The sequence below is a fragment of the Leptinotarsa decemlineata genome, unplaced genomic scaffold (genome assembly GCF_025532065.1).
Source record: "Leptinotarsa decemlineata unplaced genomic scaffold, Ldec_3_MD MMD2_tig00000008_RagTag_RagTag, whole genome shotgun sequence".
Taxonomy (NCBI): domain Eukaryota; kingdom Metazoa; phylum Arthropoda; class Insecta; order Coleoptera; family Chrysomelidae; genus Leptinotarsa; species Leptinotarsa decemlineata.
In genome coordinates this window covers 8,681,325-8,699,701 of record NW_027412537.1, presented here as the reverse complement: position 1 = coordinate 8,699,701, position 18,377 = coordinate 8,681,325, and the positions used below count along the sequence as shown (strand labels likewise).

At 32.4% G+C, this 18,377-nt stretch overlaps 1 protein-coding gene across 3 annotated transcripts in view; it reads left to right on the top strand.

The window, feature by feature from the left end:
• The window catches only part of LOC111504846 (adenylyl cyclase 78C), a 215,956-nt gene extending 200,757 nt beyond the window's left edge, over positions 1–15,199 (top strand). For 2 of the 3 annotated variants that reach the window (XM_074170986.1, XM_023159555.2), the window contains 3 exons: positions 1,798–1,954; positions 7,822–8,146; positions 11,440–15,199. In XM_074170986.1, coding sequence (XP_074027087.1) covers positions 1,798–1,954; positions 7,822–8,146; positions 11,440–11,613 — 656 coding nt within the window. In that variant the 3' untranslated portion in view covers positions 11,614–15,199. Of the gene's footprint in view, positions 1–1,797; positions 1,955–7,821; positions 8,147–11,439 lie in introns of those variants that run through there. The other variant, XR_012464500.1, reaches the window with a different exon arrangement.
• The last annotated feature ends 3,178 nt before the right edge of the window (positions 15,200–18,377 follow it).

The window sequence follows — 18,377 nt, the reverse complement described above, 5'->3', positions numbered from 1 at the left end:
TAGACTCTATTATTGTAAGGAACTAGATGGAGATCATTTTGAACACTTTATCCATCGATTGTGTTGTCATTGATATTACTTTTGTTGATTTCCTCAATAAAATGAACGACAGCGAATTTTCTCTTTTTTCTTAAATAATTTCGAAAAAAAATACAGAAGTAATAGAGGGACAAAGGATCTTTTGAATGATGTATCACTCGACCCACCATGTCATTGAAAAAAATATGGGGGTAGTTGCTAACTGAAGGGGGTGAAGTTAGTCCCCCTAGAACGAAGAATTGACGTGCTCTTTGAAATTTTCGATTACCTACACGTCCGTTTCTGACTTACAGGGGGTCAAGTTTTCGTTGGAACGCCCTGTATATTTAAACTTCTGCTCAGACTATCTCCTTTCATTCTTTCTTTTTATGATTATCAATACACTTTTGTCAATGTTGAATAACTTATAATTTACCACTATTCCACTTTCTCCAATAATAGGTGCGATTCAATTTTATAAATAATTGATTCATCTATCCATATATTGCTTAGTTCCAGTAGAAACATGTAAATAAAATCAATTACATCACATACTTATTTATTCTGGGATGATTTACTAGTGAAAAAATATCAAGCAGAGACGAATTATCTAAGTAAATCTGATAATTCATAAGATAATGTTAATTTTTGAAGTTATTGATTACCATACTTTGAAGAAGCTTTAGTTTTTAACTACTCTTTTAGAAATGGAGAGTTTTGAAGGACGAGAGTAGCATATATATTCAATTAATTTTCCTCTTCTGAACTGAAAGTTGTACCCATACAGGGTGTAACATAAGTACATTGAAATATTCAAGTGACGTATTCCTGAGATAATTTTAAGAAAAAAAGTCTATATGAACTTGTGTCCGAAAATGCTTCATGCTTCACGAGCTTCCCCAACTTATGGAAGATGTTCCCACTGGTCTCAGAAATCACTCTTGGTTTATGCACGATGGAACTCCTGCTCATTTCAGTGTGAAAGCAAAAAATTTTCAGACGTAGCATATCATCAACGATGGATAGGAAGAGGAGGCACTGAGCATGGGCCCCCGAGGTCACCGGACCTCAATTCCGTCGATTTTTTCTTTTGGGGACACCTAAAATCACTAGTTTATGCTAGCCCCATTGAAAACGAGGAAATGTTGAGGGATCGCATCATAGCTTGCTGCGAAACGATAATGCGTCATAATGAATGAAATTCGTTTTTATCCCACCTGTGCGTTGTTTTTTATTCTAAGTGTCAAATGTCACAAATTTTCGTTTTTTGCGTTTTTTGCATTTGTTATCTTGAATAGTAAGAGCTACCGAAAAAATGTTTCAGAAAAAGATTTTAGATCGGGAAATTGTTTACAAAAATTGTTTCAATACTTTTTTCTTAGGAAGCATCTTTCTAGAATTACACGAAAGATTTTTTCTTTCGTATAATCCAATGTTTATATGAAAGTAGCTGTTTCAGGAAGGCTTTTTCTTCGAGATTTGTGTCTTTGTATGATCTAGACATATATGTATACAGTTACTTCTTTTAAAATTGATTACTTCCTTTCTTTGGAAGATTCCCATGGACTAGTAGATAGCCAAAAACTTTCTTTACCAAAAATCAGTCACTCCTAAAAATATAACCCTCTCGAAGTAGTTTTTTAATTCTGACAAAGCATTACCTTTCAAAAGAACGTTTATGAAAAAAAACCCGATCAGTTGTATGTGGATGTACTCACTTAAAGGTTTCAGAATGAAATATGCACTCACCTGTCGTTGATTTCGCTTTTTAAATTACAGCTGGCAGCTCGGTATTCGGAAGGGCTAGGACGCAACAGAAAACAGAAGGCGGCAAGAAAATTATCAACTATAGTTCTATGAGAGTTACTCAGAAGCCTTTTGGATATCCTGTCAGAAGAAATACCACACGAGCTAATCAAAAGCAGATGCATGCTAGGTAAGAGTAGAAATTGAACAATTTGTATGAAGTTGCCAAATTCTCTTCAGAAAGTCCTTACTTTTGATGCAGCAAAAACGATTTTGGGAGCTAGAAAAAAAAATCTCCAGTAATCAATCACGAATCATGTACTTCTCAAGTATGAATCATAATAGCAGGGGAGCCCACGATGCAAAATGGGGATTTACTCGAGCGTCATTGAGACATCTTAGGTTGCAAAGCTTAAATGATAACAAGAAAAAAATGTTACATAATACATACCTTCTCATCGGTGGGGGAAGCGGCTATAGATTTTTAAATATGTAAAAAAATACTGTTGCATGGACATACTCGAGCGCGTCAGATATTGATAGCATCAATGTCCTACGTATTTTTGATGATGTTGGTATGTTAATCTGATCGTTTGCATGAATTGGGTGGTTGTACGTAAGGGTTGAAAGTGAAAAGAAAAAAAATTAATCGATCGCGTCAGATTTTCTAAGGGGGTGTAAAGTGCAACAAAGATAAGCTCTCATTCAATAATCTGACGATTTCGATCTGACGCAAACTCGCGGCCATTATTATGATGTGCAAAAAATTTCGTCATTTTGAAATACTCATGCGCATCAGATTGGGATATATATATGGTTCATCTTTATGTTCTAGACGTGCTGTCTCATAATCTGACGATTATCTAAAGGGATTCGCTTAATCTGACAAAAACAATATATTTTTTTTTAATTCATTGAACTTAATTTATTGAAAACCTCAGGAAATAGCATGCAAATAAATAAGTGTATGTTTTTTAAGTAAAATACTTGTATTTATAAGAAAATAATTTTTAAAAAATGCTCAAAAAAATTAATTTTTTATAATCAATTGATTAATTAATTAATGAAGAGAAGAGAAATGAAACTTTGTTTTAACCACTTTTATTTGTAACTAACGTTACTGCAGTTTCATCCTATAAGGACATTTTCAAACTTATATATTGTACAGAACAAAACTGCAGTAATGTTAGTTACAAATAAAAGTACTAAAAAACATAGAAAGCTTCTTTTCTCTTTTTTTTCATTATGTTTTCCTACCACGTAGTAACGGCTACATCCATCATTTAATTGATTAATTAATCATCATCTACATTTTTCAGAATTCAGAGTGTGGACGGAGTGAGAGAGTAATAGATAGAGAAAAAGTGAATAGAAAATAGAGGAATAGAAACTCGGAGAGGGACATATAGGTATCACACAGCTGCACACATTAAACTTTATCGACGAATTTTTGTTATTTCGGCTTGCGGAAATCGTCAGATTATATATTTTTCGTCATCCTTGAACTATTTCCTTCAAAATAAAAAAAACTTGCCACGCTCGAGAAAGTCGAAATGACGTTATTTTTTTACAACTTTGCTGCCCTCCCCTTTCTTTACGTCACTCTGAAATTGTCAGATTACTGGAATATACACTTTTTAGCAGATAATTAACTCACCCTACCTGAATCTGACGCGCTCGAGAATTTCTGATGATCAATTTTCTTTTACTAATCTGGTTCTTTATCTCTCACAGACGACCTTATGTACGGGGCTCATATTTGGTGGAGGTACCTAACCGGGTACAAGGTATCCCCCTGTACATTAATCTGCCGCGCTTTAGTAAATCCCGAAATCCCCGCTTGGGCTCCAAACTGTCAAACTTCAGTGTGCCAAACTTCAGTGTACTGACAAAAATTTATCAAATCATTTCTTAGTTGAAGCATAGAGCAATGTGTGTAATAAACGGTTTAACGTCTGAATATATTCAAATCTCAGATGGTGCAACCCAAGGGTCCATTTACTCTTCATTATGTATACTTCTGATTTTGGCAAAACACTTTGAATACTTGAAATGCACTCCTTACTTTTCAGGTAAATTAGAAAAGTTGGTGGCATATAATATGAGCATTCTTCCAATAACGATATAAAAATGTGGTGAATTTTTCTAGAAACCATTGAACATGAATTCCAACAAATCATCTTGTATTATATTTGGGAATTCTAAAGACACTATGAGAGATAGTAACAAAATTATGGTCAACAATCACGAGATTGAATGTAGCGATAAAATTAAGTAATTGGGACTTAATATTAACTACAAACTACGCTTCCAATCACTTTTTATGCGATATTTTACTTCTATCCATATGCAGTCACTGCGATATCGTCTATGGTTTTTGTTTTGATCAAATCCCGTCACGAAAAATATAGAAAGTTCAGAATGCATTTATTTAAATTAGAATAAAACAAAAAGTGTGTGTGAGATATCGTCAAAAATTTTCATTCGTTTGATAGACCTATTGATATCATTATGTGTGAAATATAACATCTTTCAAATATCCGCCATGGCTTCTTCGGGTGGTGCACATCCGAAACGTCCTCACATAAATCAGGCTGAATTTGACCGATGGCATAGGTTATGTTGACTACCACATGTTGTTTGTGTCCAGATCATCAAATTCAGGCCAAAATAAATTAGTGATCATCGACCTATAGTGCTCGCCGTTGACAGTGATAGACTGGCCAACGTCGTTCTTAAAGAAATATGGACCGATGACGTCGCCAGCCCAAAATCTACATCAAACAGTGACTATTTCAAGATGCATTGGACGCTTTTGGATCTCATATGGATTGGTATCGTCCCAATTTCGTCAATGTTATTTTGTTCACGTGGCCATCCAGCGAACACATGTCAATGTCTATGGTCGTTTACCTTCAGTTCCTGGGTCACTTGAATTTTATCAGGGGGCAAGCTCAAGTCACGATACAAAATTTGCCAAGTTGTGGTCTGCGAACGGCCGAGTTATTATGAGCCATGCGAAATCAACTGCCTCAGATTCTCCTGCACATTCTCACAGACAGCGGCGATATTTTAGGTAGATCTTGCTTTTCGTTGACGTACGGGTGTTGGTCTATCGTTTATTGAACCAGTGGACTCAAATATATCCACCAAAATGACAACTAGTTTGACAGATGTAGCTTCAACAAGACTACCGTCATCAATTATTGTCAAAGTTCGGAATTCCATTTGGAAGGTCCTATATATGCATGAGCTTCAATGAGGATAACCTGTGAAAAATCCGTTACGAAGCTGAACGCGTTTTAAGTTATTGAATTAATAAATAACTTTTTTTTGAATCACTGCCAACAGATGGACTCAGAAATTTGTGGAAATCTAGATAATTTTTTTCTCATACAACGATACCATTATACAGAGCGCTATTTGGTTGTTTCTGAGGTTAGGTTAGGTTTTTAATGTTCATATTTGTTTCAATAATTCTGATTCAATCATGAGATAGAATTTTTTAAATGTTGTTGATATTCTTGCACAATTATTTTTTTATTTTTTATTATTGTCTCTCTGAAAACATTGTACGTTTCTTGTGATCATAAAACGTTAATATCAATAACAATCTCTGAATACCTCACAGAACAAAATGATTACAAGAATTTTTGAACTTATATAAATCTAATCATTTATTGGACTTAAATTTACTCTTCAAACTTAAAATTAGCTGTTACATTCATTCTGGTAAAAATATTGCAAAGAAATCAAACTTGATTTTCATTCGAATTGGACATATTCATAATCTTGCCACAAAAAAATCAAACTACGGTCAAAATTTAAAATATAAATAACTTTTGGAAAAAAGTCGATATATTATGATGAGATCATTATATATAATTCATATCCTGAGAAAATAAAGAAGCACTATTTTATTAAAAATTTAAATAACAATTTTAAAAAAATCTCATCAGTGAAATTTCATAGTTTGCATTTTTTTCTATCACACTCTAATCCGTTTTCAACCTGTACTTTCTGTAACCCCAGCATTCATCATTGAAGATTGTGCCTCAGCTGAGCAGATTGTGCCTCAGAAGACAATCTGTTGTCAATCTCTTCAAGTCGTATTTTTACAACCGTAAGCAGTACCTCCAACTCAATGGCCTCAAGTCTATCGAATATATAGCCACATCTGGTGTACCACAAGGATCAAATCTAGGACCCCTACTATTCAATATGTTCATTAATTTTTTTTGTGATATACTGTTTGGAACCTTTGGTGTAGTAATGAATATTACTGGAGTTTTTTTCCCAACACCAAATCGTTATTTTTAAACCTCGACACGTGTTTCGATCACCAAGTGATCATCTTCAAGAGGAAGATAAAACTTTTTTATCTTCCTCTCCAGTAATATTCATGTTCATTAATGATATCGAAGCTGAAGCTACATGGTGTTGGAAGAATAATCTATCTCTCAACATATCCAAAGGTAATGTAATGTCTTACTCACTGAAAACGAACTTGAATTTACACAACTACGTCATAAACAATCAAGTTCTGGACCGTCCTGACACACTGACTGATCTAGGTTTTACTTTTGTTTCATCCCTCTCTTTCAATAAACATATAAACACTAGTCTAACAGCAGCGTATCGCATGTATGGATTATTAGTTAGAAATACAAAAGGCTTCGAAAAAGCTTCAACATTAAAATTACTTTATTTCACTTTTGTTCGATCTAGGCTGGAATATGCATCTGTCGTGTGGGATCTCTACTATCAGGTTCATATAAATCAACTAGAAGCCCTAGCGCTTCCTAAAATATATGGATTTTAAACTTGAAGGCACGTATCATACTGTAGAAATACCCTATTATGAATTGCTTGTAACTCACAATTTTTGTAGTCTCGGGGTAAGGCGTAAATATTATTCATTTCTTTTTTTATTCAAGGTCATAAACAATATCATCACCTGCTCTCAACTATTACATAGGTTGAATTTTTGGGTTCCTAGACGGTCATCTAGAAATAGTGTCACATTTTATCTCAACACTCTGCATGCAAATATAATAAAAAAATCTCCACTTCATACAATGTGCGATACAACTAATTCTGTTAGTCATATCCAAGATATATTCAACTGCCAGATTATACAAATCAAAAGACATTTCTTAGCTAACTGACAGTTCTGTTTTTATTTTTATTTTTTTATATAGATGCACAAATTATATTATGTAAGTGCATATTTCTAAATGCCACTGTTACCCCCTATTCTATAATAGGGTTTATCCTGTAGAATAGTGTATGAAATAAATAAATCAATAAATAAATGAGTAACTAATATCATATTTGAGTGCATTTCTTTTTTTTTGTTATGTGTTTAGTGTGAAATATTTTATTTCTGTAATTTTATGATACATTGTAGCTAGTTATGGTCCCTAATTATGAGCATTCAGTGTTTCTTGGGACAATAAACTGAAGTGAATTGAAAATGAAAATAAAAACTGAACTGAAAATTCAATTATACTGAGCTTAGTATTTTGGAGGTGCTGACTTACATTGAGAAGTACCTCAGGGATCGGAATTCGGGCTCTATTCAATTGTAACACTCGTTATAGTGGATTAAATTTCAGTTCCAAATTTTATTTGACTCGAAAAGAAGTAATCTCATCTTGCTCCCCAGTAAATCAATAATAACGTTTTGAATATTAACTTATTGTATCCAGTCAGCTGTTCCAATAGATTCGAACTCTAAAAGTAAAGTGGATCAAAATAGTAAAATGAGTGGGATTTAATTAGGTTATGGTTGGCTGCAGAATTGAAAACGATAGAAAAATGGGAAAACGGAAAAGGAATATGTTTCCGATCCCCGGGGAGAGAATTTTCAGGGACACTCCGGTCCCTACATTGAAGACAACTCTTCATCTCTAAACTCTCTTCAACTCTTCATCTGCTGAAGACACCAACTTTGTTGGTGAAACCCGCGTCGAAGAGAATGTTGTATTTCTAGTAATTATTGTTAACAGTGCTTGTTTTTGAGGGAGAAATTGACATAATTTCTTCTGGTTTCAGATCCCAACCAAACATGAGGCAGCTTTCTGGTTCCGGTACCTACCTAGAAAACATGAAATCCATGAAGTCAATAGATCGAGACGTTACCTCCAACACCTTAAATCGAATGACGGTTTCTCAGTCGGCGCCCCACACTCCCGTTTCAACTTCGAATCACGACGGGCCAGTTTTCAAATCAGTACCCAGACTACTTTCCGAACCAATAGTCAATCGTTCGAAAAGTTGCTCGCCCTGTACGAAAACTAGTCGACTCGAACGGAATATTTCCATTTTGAACGATAAGAAGATGGAAGTTTGTACAAACGATTCCAATGATACTTCTAAGGTGAGGAACTTACAATACGTGATTTGTTTAAAAAATGTTCAAATTTCACAAGCTACATACATTCGATTATCGATTTTTTCAATAACGAAATGAAATTTTTCTAAACCAAATAGTTGTTGGAAAAATCCTACATATGTATGAATGCCTTTCATAAAAAAAGTTAATGCTAGAAGATACTACCATAAACATTCATAAACTCAATGATTATGATGATATAAATCGTATCTTTCCAAGGTTCTTCGTTTATTTCAAGGAACTAGGTATGAAGGTGGTTTTCAAAACAAGTCATATACTACAGAGCCTTCTGAGAAATCCAAAAGACAAAGTCGAGAATTCGGAAAAGTCTGGAATTTACGGAATTGAATGTAAGGACTGCGATGCAAAATATTATGAACAGACAAAAAGATCTATTGAAGTATAAGGAACACCTAAAGCACTTAAAATATGAAAGCCCTGAAAAATCAGCAGTCGCCCATCGTATTTTGCAACAAAACCATTCCATAGACTTCAGTTCATTAAGATTAGTTAGACAAGTTAACAATGAAAGGCAACTAGATGCCTATGAGAGTGTAGACATAAGAAAACATAATAATATTATGAATAACGATGACGGACCAATACCAAATAGCATATATACTATATAGCTTGTTAATATTATTAGATTTACTGACTATTACATAAGGATATATTGTAAAAATAAATTTAGATAGGCAATATTGTTAAATTAATTTTTTATATAGCTGAAAATTGTTTTATATATAGCTGGACATTGCATTTGAACATTGTTGTAAAATTACTTTAGGTGTGGTATACCTGCATGGTGTACCTGTAGGTATAGAATAAATAGGGTTAGCTTCGCAAAGTTTCCAGTTTAATCTTCCTTAATATAACGATTTGGTGTTGGGAAAAAAACTCCAGTAATATTCAAACAACTTCTAGTTAAATCATATCATTCAAAATTTGTTGAAATATATAATAATCTTCCAGACAAATCGAAAATGAATGACAGAACAATAAAATTCAAATCGCAATTAAAAAAATATCTGTTTTCTTCCTCTAATTGAAATTCGGATCTCCATATATTTTTTTCATTGTTATTAGAATTTAATTATCTATATGTGTTGTACACTTCATTGATCAATTAGCATTCAAATAATGTATTTAATTGCTAAGTGAATTTTACTCGTTTTATAAAAATTCCTTTTTCTTTGGATTTATAAAGATTATTATCAATATTAAGTGGAGTAGTAGATTTGGGAGCTTATTCATCGAACGATTCATATGTGATATCTGTTATAATTACTGTCTTTGGTATTTTTGATATTCGAGTATTTTCAATATCCTAAGTACAAATTATATGGTATCCAATGCAAGTATACTTCAAGGAAATAAATAAATTCTTATATTAATAATAATAACTTTATTCGTCTTTTCGATCATTTACATGATATAAGACATGTCATAAATAAAAATATGAAAATTATATAAAACAATAATAACGGTCCACAGTATAACATAGATCGGACACTTAAGACAGGTACTTAACTAAAAATAAAACAAACACACATACATATACAACTATATATATATATATATATATATATATATATATATATATATATATATATATATACATAAATATACATAAAAGGAAATTTATCTCTAACTAGGATGAAAGAAATGCAGTGAAAGCAATAATCATGATAACAGTGTACCCCATTCTAAGAATTCATCCACGCTATAATATGCAAATCTTTAATATCTTGAGGCCACGTATTGCAAAATATTATGCCATTATATGCAAGTGATTCTGTGAATGTTGATGTTTTATGTTTTGGGATAGTTGATAAATGTCTATTTCGTGTCGCATGGTTATGAACTATTGATTCATCTCTCAAATTGGATACATTATTTTTCACATGGAGCAGAGCTTTATATTTATATATATAGATACACGGTAACATTAGCATCTTGTTCTTGCAGAAAGCAGGTCTACAGCTATCCCTGGGTGCAATATTAAAGATAGTTCTAATTATTCTTTTTTGAACAATACACACTTTGCCCCCACAGAAGATCCCCACATTAATACATTTTGAGCCATATGTAAGTACGCCAATGAATAATCCTGGTACCATCTAAACTAAGCATGTCTTTGATCTGTCGTATTGCAAATAACGTTTGATTCAGTTTTTTGCAGGCATGAGTTTCACTATTTTCCTTAACGCGAAGCTTAAATGTACTGTTTTACTTTCATTCAGTTTTAGTTGATTTCTATCACACCAAGAAATCATGTCATCCATGACTGAATTAATGTTGTTTTCTAGCTCCTCCGCAGTATTTCCGGAAACTGTGATGGTAGTGTCATCTGCGAATAGAATAATGAAACCTTGTTTTATATACTTCGGAAGATCATTTATATAGATAGAGAAAAGCAGTGGGCCTAAAATGGACCCCTGTGGTACCCCAAGGATAATATCTTGAATATCAGACACTGCATTATTCACAGTCACCACCATTTTCCTATCTTCCATAGAAGATTTTATCCATTCCAGAAGGAACCCTCAAATGCCAATGCCATGTTAATGATCGGTTTGAATCTTGTATTTTTCGAGAAACGCAATAATTCTATTTGCTACTATTTTTTCCAATAAGTTTTGATGGAATACTCAGTAATGATATTTGGCGATAGTTATTAGGAATAACTTTGACTGTTTTGAAGACACTCGGAAACATGCCTTCCATTACAGAATGACATATTTTAGAACTTTTATTGTTATATCGTCTAGGCCACTCGATTTTTTATTTTTTAGTTCGGTCATTGTTGAAACTAGTTCAGGTTCTAGCACTTCTTCAAAAAATATTGAGTTTTCATTAAATTCCGAGACCATATGTTGTAGTGACATGTTCTGACCAACATGTCTTAACAGAACTGCTGGAGCTTCTCTGGCAAAGTGGCAAGCAAAATTATTATCAACTTCTATTCCAACATTGATCCGGATACCATTTGCTTCAAGATGATTCTCCCTTCTATTGTCAATTTCGGTTTTCCCTCTGAAACTATTTACAATATCCCATATACATATGTTTGTTTTCAGCTGTTTCTTTGAAACAATCTTCATTTATTCAATATTAGTTATCTGTTATTGAATTCAACAATACGCTCATAAATTTTCAATGTATACATTAGTTGAAATCAACTGAAAAAATGTTCCCTTATTGATCCACAAAGATCTCGTATTGAACTAAAATAATCAGATCATGTATGTAACCATATTCAATATAAATTCTTACAGGCAAAACCTACTGGAGTAGTTCCAGTGCATTCTCCCAAACATCTGAACAAGAAGGAATCAAAATTCTCCTTGAAGTCTCCAATGACAAGAAGAGAAACTAAAATTCAACTGGAGAATTCGATGAATAGGGAGACATTGAACAAGGTGCATTCCTTGGATGGGACCCATGTATAATTCATGTGAATTTAAATTCATTCAAAATATTTTAGGTGCTCTTTTTCAATTCCAAAATGTTTCATTCAGGTCTATTCATTAACTCTGTTAATTTTGAACCAAATGGAATATTTTTGTAAAATATAATTTTTCCTGCAGCTGGAAGAATGCGTATATTATTTTCTTAATAACATTTTTCATGCATCAATTGATTCCACAGGACTTACTTATCAAGAAAAAATATATGTATAGTTGTAGTTGTGAAATCAGACTGATTTTTCAAAAATGTAATGGTTTTCCTTTGTGCTCTCATATTTCATCAAGACAATGAACTGGTGTGAAAGTAACATTCCATATAGATGTATTAACTTCATATTTTTATATGTATAGTTGTAGAATGTTATAGAAATTTATTTTTTATCTAAACCATTAGTGTTCTTCTATTCATATAATATATGGCACATATTATGTGCCAGAATTTTTCTGAATTTTGGATATTCTTACAGAAATTGTCTATTTCTTGGGATTCTGACTATTAAAATATCAGATAGGGTTTGAATCAGTCTATTATATGAATGGACTCGGAAATTTCAGTTTAAAAAAGTCGTTCAAAGTCAGGAAAATACTTTTCCAGGTGACAGTTGCCAGAACCTAGGAATTTTGTAAGAGGTGACCATTTCAAATTCACATTTGAAATATTCATTTCAAGATCAAAATTGATACACTATGGCTTTAAACTGGGAAATTCAACTTTTGATTCGTACTTCTGATGTTTAAAGTGATATTTTGAACTATAAACTTTCATATCATATCATATCTGTTCAGTCTTCTACATTTGAACTGTTTAACTTTTTCCAAATTCAAATTATATTTTTCCCGAAACAAGTTATTTCCACACTCGACAAACTTATTTGCACTCTGTTTTGTTTTTTTTTTTTCAATTTTGGCAACGTTATTTTTCAGATGAAAAATTGTTATTCGTTTATTCTCTCCATTGGATCCTACATCTGTCAATCTACCGAACATAATATAAATTATTTGCTTACATATTTTCTTACAGGTTTTAAAGTCAACCTAGGCTATTTGGTGATTGTAACCTACAGTTGGGTCAACAAGAGAATACACATTAGTTATCAATTTTGAAATAATGTATCCACTACTCCGAAAAACTTAACCTTTCATTGAAGAAATCATTTTATTTTCGATATTCACTGATGAAAATATCATGATACGAATTTGGGCAGATTTCATAAAATCTGTCAGCATTTTATTAATTAATCTGCAAAAACATATGATATATTCCATTTTCATCGACTTTCATTTATGGCAATTCGAATATATTTCGGTTTGTGCTTTGAGGTTGAAATTTAAAATTATTACATAAAATGTATTTACTCTGTAATCAATATGCATTTCCCGCAGTTCATTGTTTGTGAATACAACTATTTGTGTAGAACAAAAAACTGAAACCGTAGAAACTTTTCAATAAGCAGCATGTTAATAATGTAAATCGTCAAACGATAGTATCAATCGATCTCAACATATAAGACATAGGCATGAGACAGTAAATAAAAATTATTAAAATGGTGCATTTATTCAATGAAACCTTATCAATGGACTAAAAAACACGCGAGATTGATAATATTTTGATAAAATGAAACTACAAAATACGCCAAGCCACCGTGATATCTTGAACGTCAATCAGAGCGAATTACGTCACGTTTTAGTAAACAAACGATTGACATATTGTATAATACAACAGTAATACTCGACACTTCCATGTTAAGTACAATAATCTTTCGAAAACAAATAATGATTCCAAAGCCTTCAAAAGGTACTTGTTGTTTGATATTTGAGGTTATGATATCGAAATATTTCTTTGAACTACGTACTCATTACACACTGATTTATTTATTGAGATGCTCCAGGGCTTCTTCTGGCAATGATGCAGTAAGTTACGCAAAATACGCGAAAGAAATCTGTGCACACTTGAAAGTAGCATAGAAAGGGTGAAAGATACGAAAAATGATGCCTAACCTCAAAAAAATCGTTTATTTTATTAAAAACGAATGTGTATTTTTTATCGACCCAACTGTATACCATTTGTTGAAAGTTTGAGCAATTTGATTGTCAACTCTATGTTCCATAGTTTTCCGATTCCATAGATTCATTATTCTTGCATTGAAGAAAAAATTAATAGTTCTGAAGAAACAAAGAATCTGTTAACCAATAACACAAAGGGTCTCCCCTGTTTCCATTCATTGTGTCTTTTTTGGTGGTTGGATTCTGTTTCTTCAATTCATCTCTTTACGGCTATTCACTGTGAAGGGGGTCAACAAGTACAAAACTTCTTGTGAACTCGTTTCTTAACATTCATACCACCACTAGCCAATCAGACTTCTAGATATTTCGTTAACGCTTACCATTTCTGAGATATTTATTTTCTATATAGCTTATTCGGACAATATGCGGTTGGTTAGCGTGAGTAGTTGGTTCTACTCAACAGCTATGTGAACGTTGGTTCCATCCCAAAAGTGGGACGATCGATGTTCACTATATATCGTCCGACCCATGTTGGGAATCGCCTGTTGTAAGAAGAGACGTCCTTAATCCTTACCTGGTACAAGTCTCGACTATTGAGGGTTGTTTAACGTAAACATAAATTTTAAATGTTTTGCACATTATCTATTTTGAATTTATAACCGATCCGCATAACTATTTTTTTTTTGAAATTCGAACAGATTTTGAATACATCCGCAATCTACTAATTGTGTAAGATTTAAAGATGTTTGATGTAATTCTTGACAACATGGGAATTTTACTGAAAATAATTCCATTTTGGTGTCACATCACATATAAAATTGTATAATTGGTACTTACAGTGGAATGACTCGTCAACTATTATAATACACTAGCATGGTCTTCAAATGTGACGTTTTCATGGATGTTTGGCAAAAAATTCTATAATTCCACAGTACTTATGCAATAGTACGAGAGATTTTCAATAAAAACTCAGATTTTCATTATAAAACCACCAATTGACAAAATATTCTTCATCATTTTTTATGTTCAACATATCCCTCTTTCAACATTGATGTGTCATGGTGATCATAATATATTTCGATATTGTGAATATTTCTATACGTGCGTTGCTTTCTCAATTCTTCAAGATCTCTAATCAAAAAAAAACTCAACAAGATTCAACATGCACTTCTCGTTGTACGTTTATAAATGAACTAATGCCGCAGTGACTATCGAGAGACCGCACAATATGTACTCGTATGCTACGTACTAAGAGTCCTTATCGAACACCCCTCGTATAAACTGTATAATGTTGAAAAACTCACACCAAAATACAGTTTCAAACAATAGTAATATTCTTTACCAACTTCTGAAATATGACGAAAATACCGAAAGAATTGTATTTAGTTTGGTTTAGTAGTCGTAATTTAAACACATTTAACATGAATATTTCAGACAGACAAAATGTGTGATAACTTTGAATAGACATTCCCAAAGTCTGAATACTTACCATTCCACCAAAAGTATTTTATATTTGTACTAAGTAGATATTTTATTTTTGATTCAATAAAAATATTCCAGTAAACTGAGAGTTTTTCATTCGCTTGCTGAACATTAAGAACACTAAAGAAAACACTGCGTTTCGCTAACCTAGTTAGCATCATCAGAATAAGATAATGATACATCTGAGTCTCTGAATCTCTATATCTGAGTATACATCATCAGTTCAAGTAATGTGGTTCATGAATTAAAGTTCCATAGATGAATTTCCAGTATTGATCTGAGCTAGGGCCGTTTATACGTATACATCATTACCACAGGTAATGGTGGTTATATAAAGAGGTTCTATAAGATATTAATACCTAATGATATTACAAATTAACATACATCTAAGATAGGTCCTTTTATAAGTATACACCGTTCCATAAGGTGATCATAACAGTTTATTCCGGTATAATTATGACCTATAAAATACACTGTGTTAATTTAAAATAATATAAGATATTAATATTTTATATTATCAGAAATTAATATATATCGGAGAAAGGTCTATTTATACGTATACATCATTACCACAGGTGTGTTATTGAATCTTATCAAATGAGTTTCAGTGAATGAATACCTAGTATTATGTTAGTTTGCAATAATATAAGATATCAATATCTTGTATTATTACAAATTCATAAACATCTAACATATATTTATTTATACGTTTACATCATTACCACAGGTAACGTGAGTCATCAAATGACGTTCAATATAAGATATCATTGTCTCATATTTTTACAGATTAAAATCCATCTAAAATTGGTCTATTCATAGCTATACATCTTTACCACAGGTAATGGGGGTCATCAAATGACGTTCAATAAAATAATTCCCAGTATTGTGTTGATTTGTAAATATATAAGGTATTAATGTCTTACATAAATGAATTATTGTAAATTAAAATTCATTTAAAAAAGGTCTGTTTATACGTTTGACCACATTTTATTACAAATTGAAATTCATCTAAAAGACGTTTTTTTATACGTTAACATCATTATTACAGGTAATGTAGAAATGAATTCCTCATTTAACCTCATTTGATGACCCATATATTATAAGTAGTTAGTGTCTTTTTACGCTTAATTTGCTGGTTTTCATTTTATTTTCCATTTAAAATTTTGTTTTCTTCTGGGCGTTCAGAAAATATATATTTTATGTGAATTTGAAATACTAGAATGTGATACGTTTTCCAAATGTCGCCGTTGACAAATAAGATCCTAGAAATACTCATTATCAATATTTGAAAACTTGCCGGACAATCTTCGGTGCGCCATAAAACCCCAAACTAAGTTATGAAAATAAAAACCACAAAATTAAAGTAAAATTATCTCGACAAAAGGTCGGACCGATGGTTTTATTGCACCTCATGGATTGTTGATTGTCGTAAAAGAGTGCGTCCAGGTATGTATCAGAAGCACTTGTTTTTAATGTCTTTATTGGGAGTCATAACAGAAGAAAGCGGCTCCTTTCATCTTTCCGTTGGCGTTTTATTGGATGTTTCATTAAAAGATGGATATCGACGATTTCAGACGTACACTACTTATTACACTGTTTACAGCCAGAAAGTACGTCGGATTGGTTCATGATTTTGCTTTATTTTCTTGATAATGTTCATATCAGTTATGGATTTCAGCTTTCAGAATTCAAGTAAGAATCTCATCTGATACTGAAATATTACAGCACGATTTATCTAACCTTGTACACTGGTGTGATATAAACTTATTGCAATTGAATCTAGACAAATGTCATAAATTTACTTTTTCCGAAACAAAAATCCCATAAATAATCCATATAAAATACAGCAATCGGAACTGGAAACAACAAATACAATCAAAGATTCAGGAACACTCTTGGTCCAAAAATGTCATTCAAAGCCCATATTGAAGATATTACTTCTAGAGCACTAAAAATGTTAGGTTTCACTCTTAGATTTGCACTCTTCGTTAAAAAACATATATTACTCAATTGTTAGATCAAAAATCGAATACAACTTCAAAATTTGGTACCCTTCATATAATATGGATACTGATATGCTTGAAAGTTTTTTGATATACTCTGCATACAAACTGGGATATCATTTTTCAAACTGTTTTTTGGGTTTATATCCTTCCATAATTTATGAATACGATAAGTTACTGACTAATTGGATTTTGCAGTAGTTACGCAATGACTTTTCGGCGTTTACTTTTCAGTTTGCCCTTTACTATACTTCAGCAGATTCTCTATTGATTTAGCTCTATTTTTTTAGATTATGGAAGGTTATACACCCAAAAAACCATAGGAAATATTGAGTCCTCCAGAAAAAAAAATTGTTTATGGGATATCATATCTGTGAATATAACTATAAAACTAAATTGGACATTCTTAACTAATATAATCAGATCTTTTGCTAATTCACAAAATAATAAATGGTAACATTAATTCCCTGGAACTTGTTGAACTTATAACTTCAAATGTAAATCCGAAGAGAACAAGAAATGCAGAAATCTTCCAAGTACCCATTCATCATATTAACTATGGTCAGAATGAGTATATAGGTAGAATTTTGAGACTTACAAACACTTAAAATGTGGATTAAGAACTTTTCAAATCTTCTTTGGAATCATTTAAGAGATAAAAATAAAGAAATGAAAAAAGAAAATAAAAAGTGGAGAGATTCCAAGTCACGTTAGTTCACGACATTTCGATTGTTAGTATGTACAATCGTCTTCGGGTGATGACTGGACTGATTCCTCCGAGAGATGACTATGTGTCGCCAATGGAATCGCCACTTTCACCAGTCATAGCCAACATATATATGGAGTGGTTTGAAACTCTGGCCGTTGAAGAAGCCCACGAGTCTGGTTGAGATATGTTGACAACACCTTCATAATATGGAACCATGGGAATACTGAACTAGACACCTTTCTGAAACACATCAACAGCGTGAAACCTTCCATCAATTTCACAATGGAGAAGGAAATCCACAACGAATTGCCATTCTTAGACGTTTTGATGAAGAGGACCGACACTAAGTGGGAAACATCTGTATACCGAAAACCCACTCATACGGGACAGTATATGAACCACGAATCCAACCAACATTAATCGACTAAAAGAGAAATCATTAAGGCTCTATTAGACCGTGCTTTTGGGCTCTGTAATACGAAGGAAGGTCTCGAGAAGGAACTAGGCATCATCAAAAATGATCTTCAACGAAATGGCTACTCCAAAGC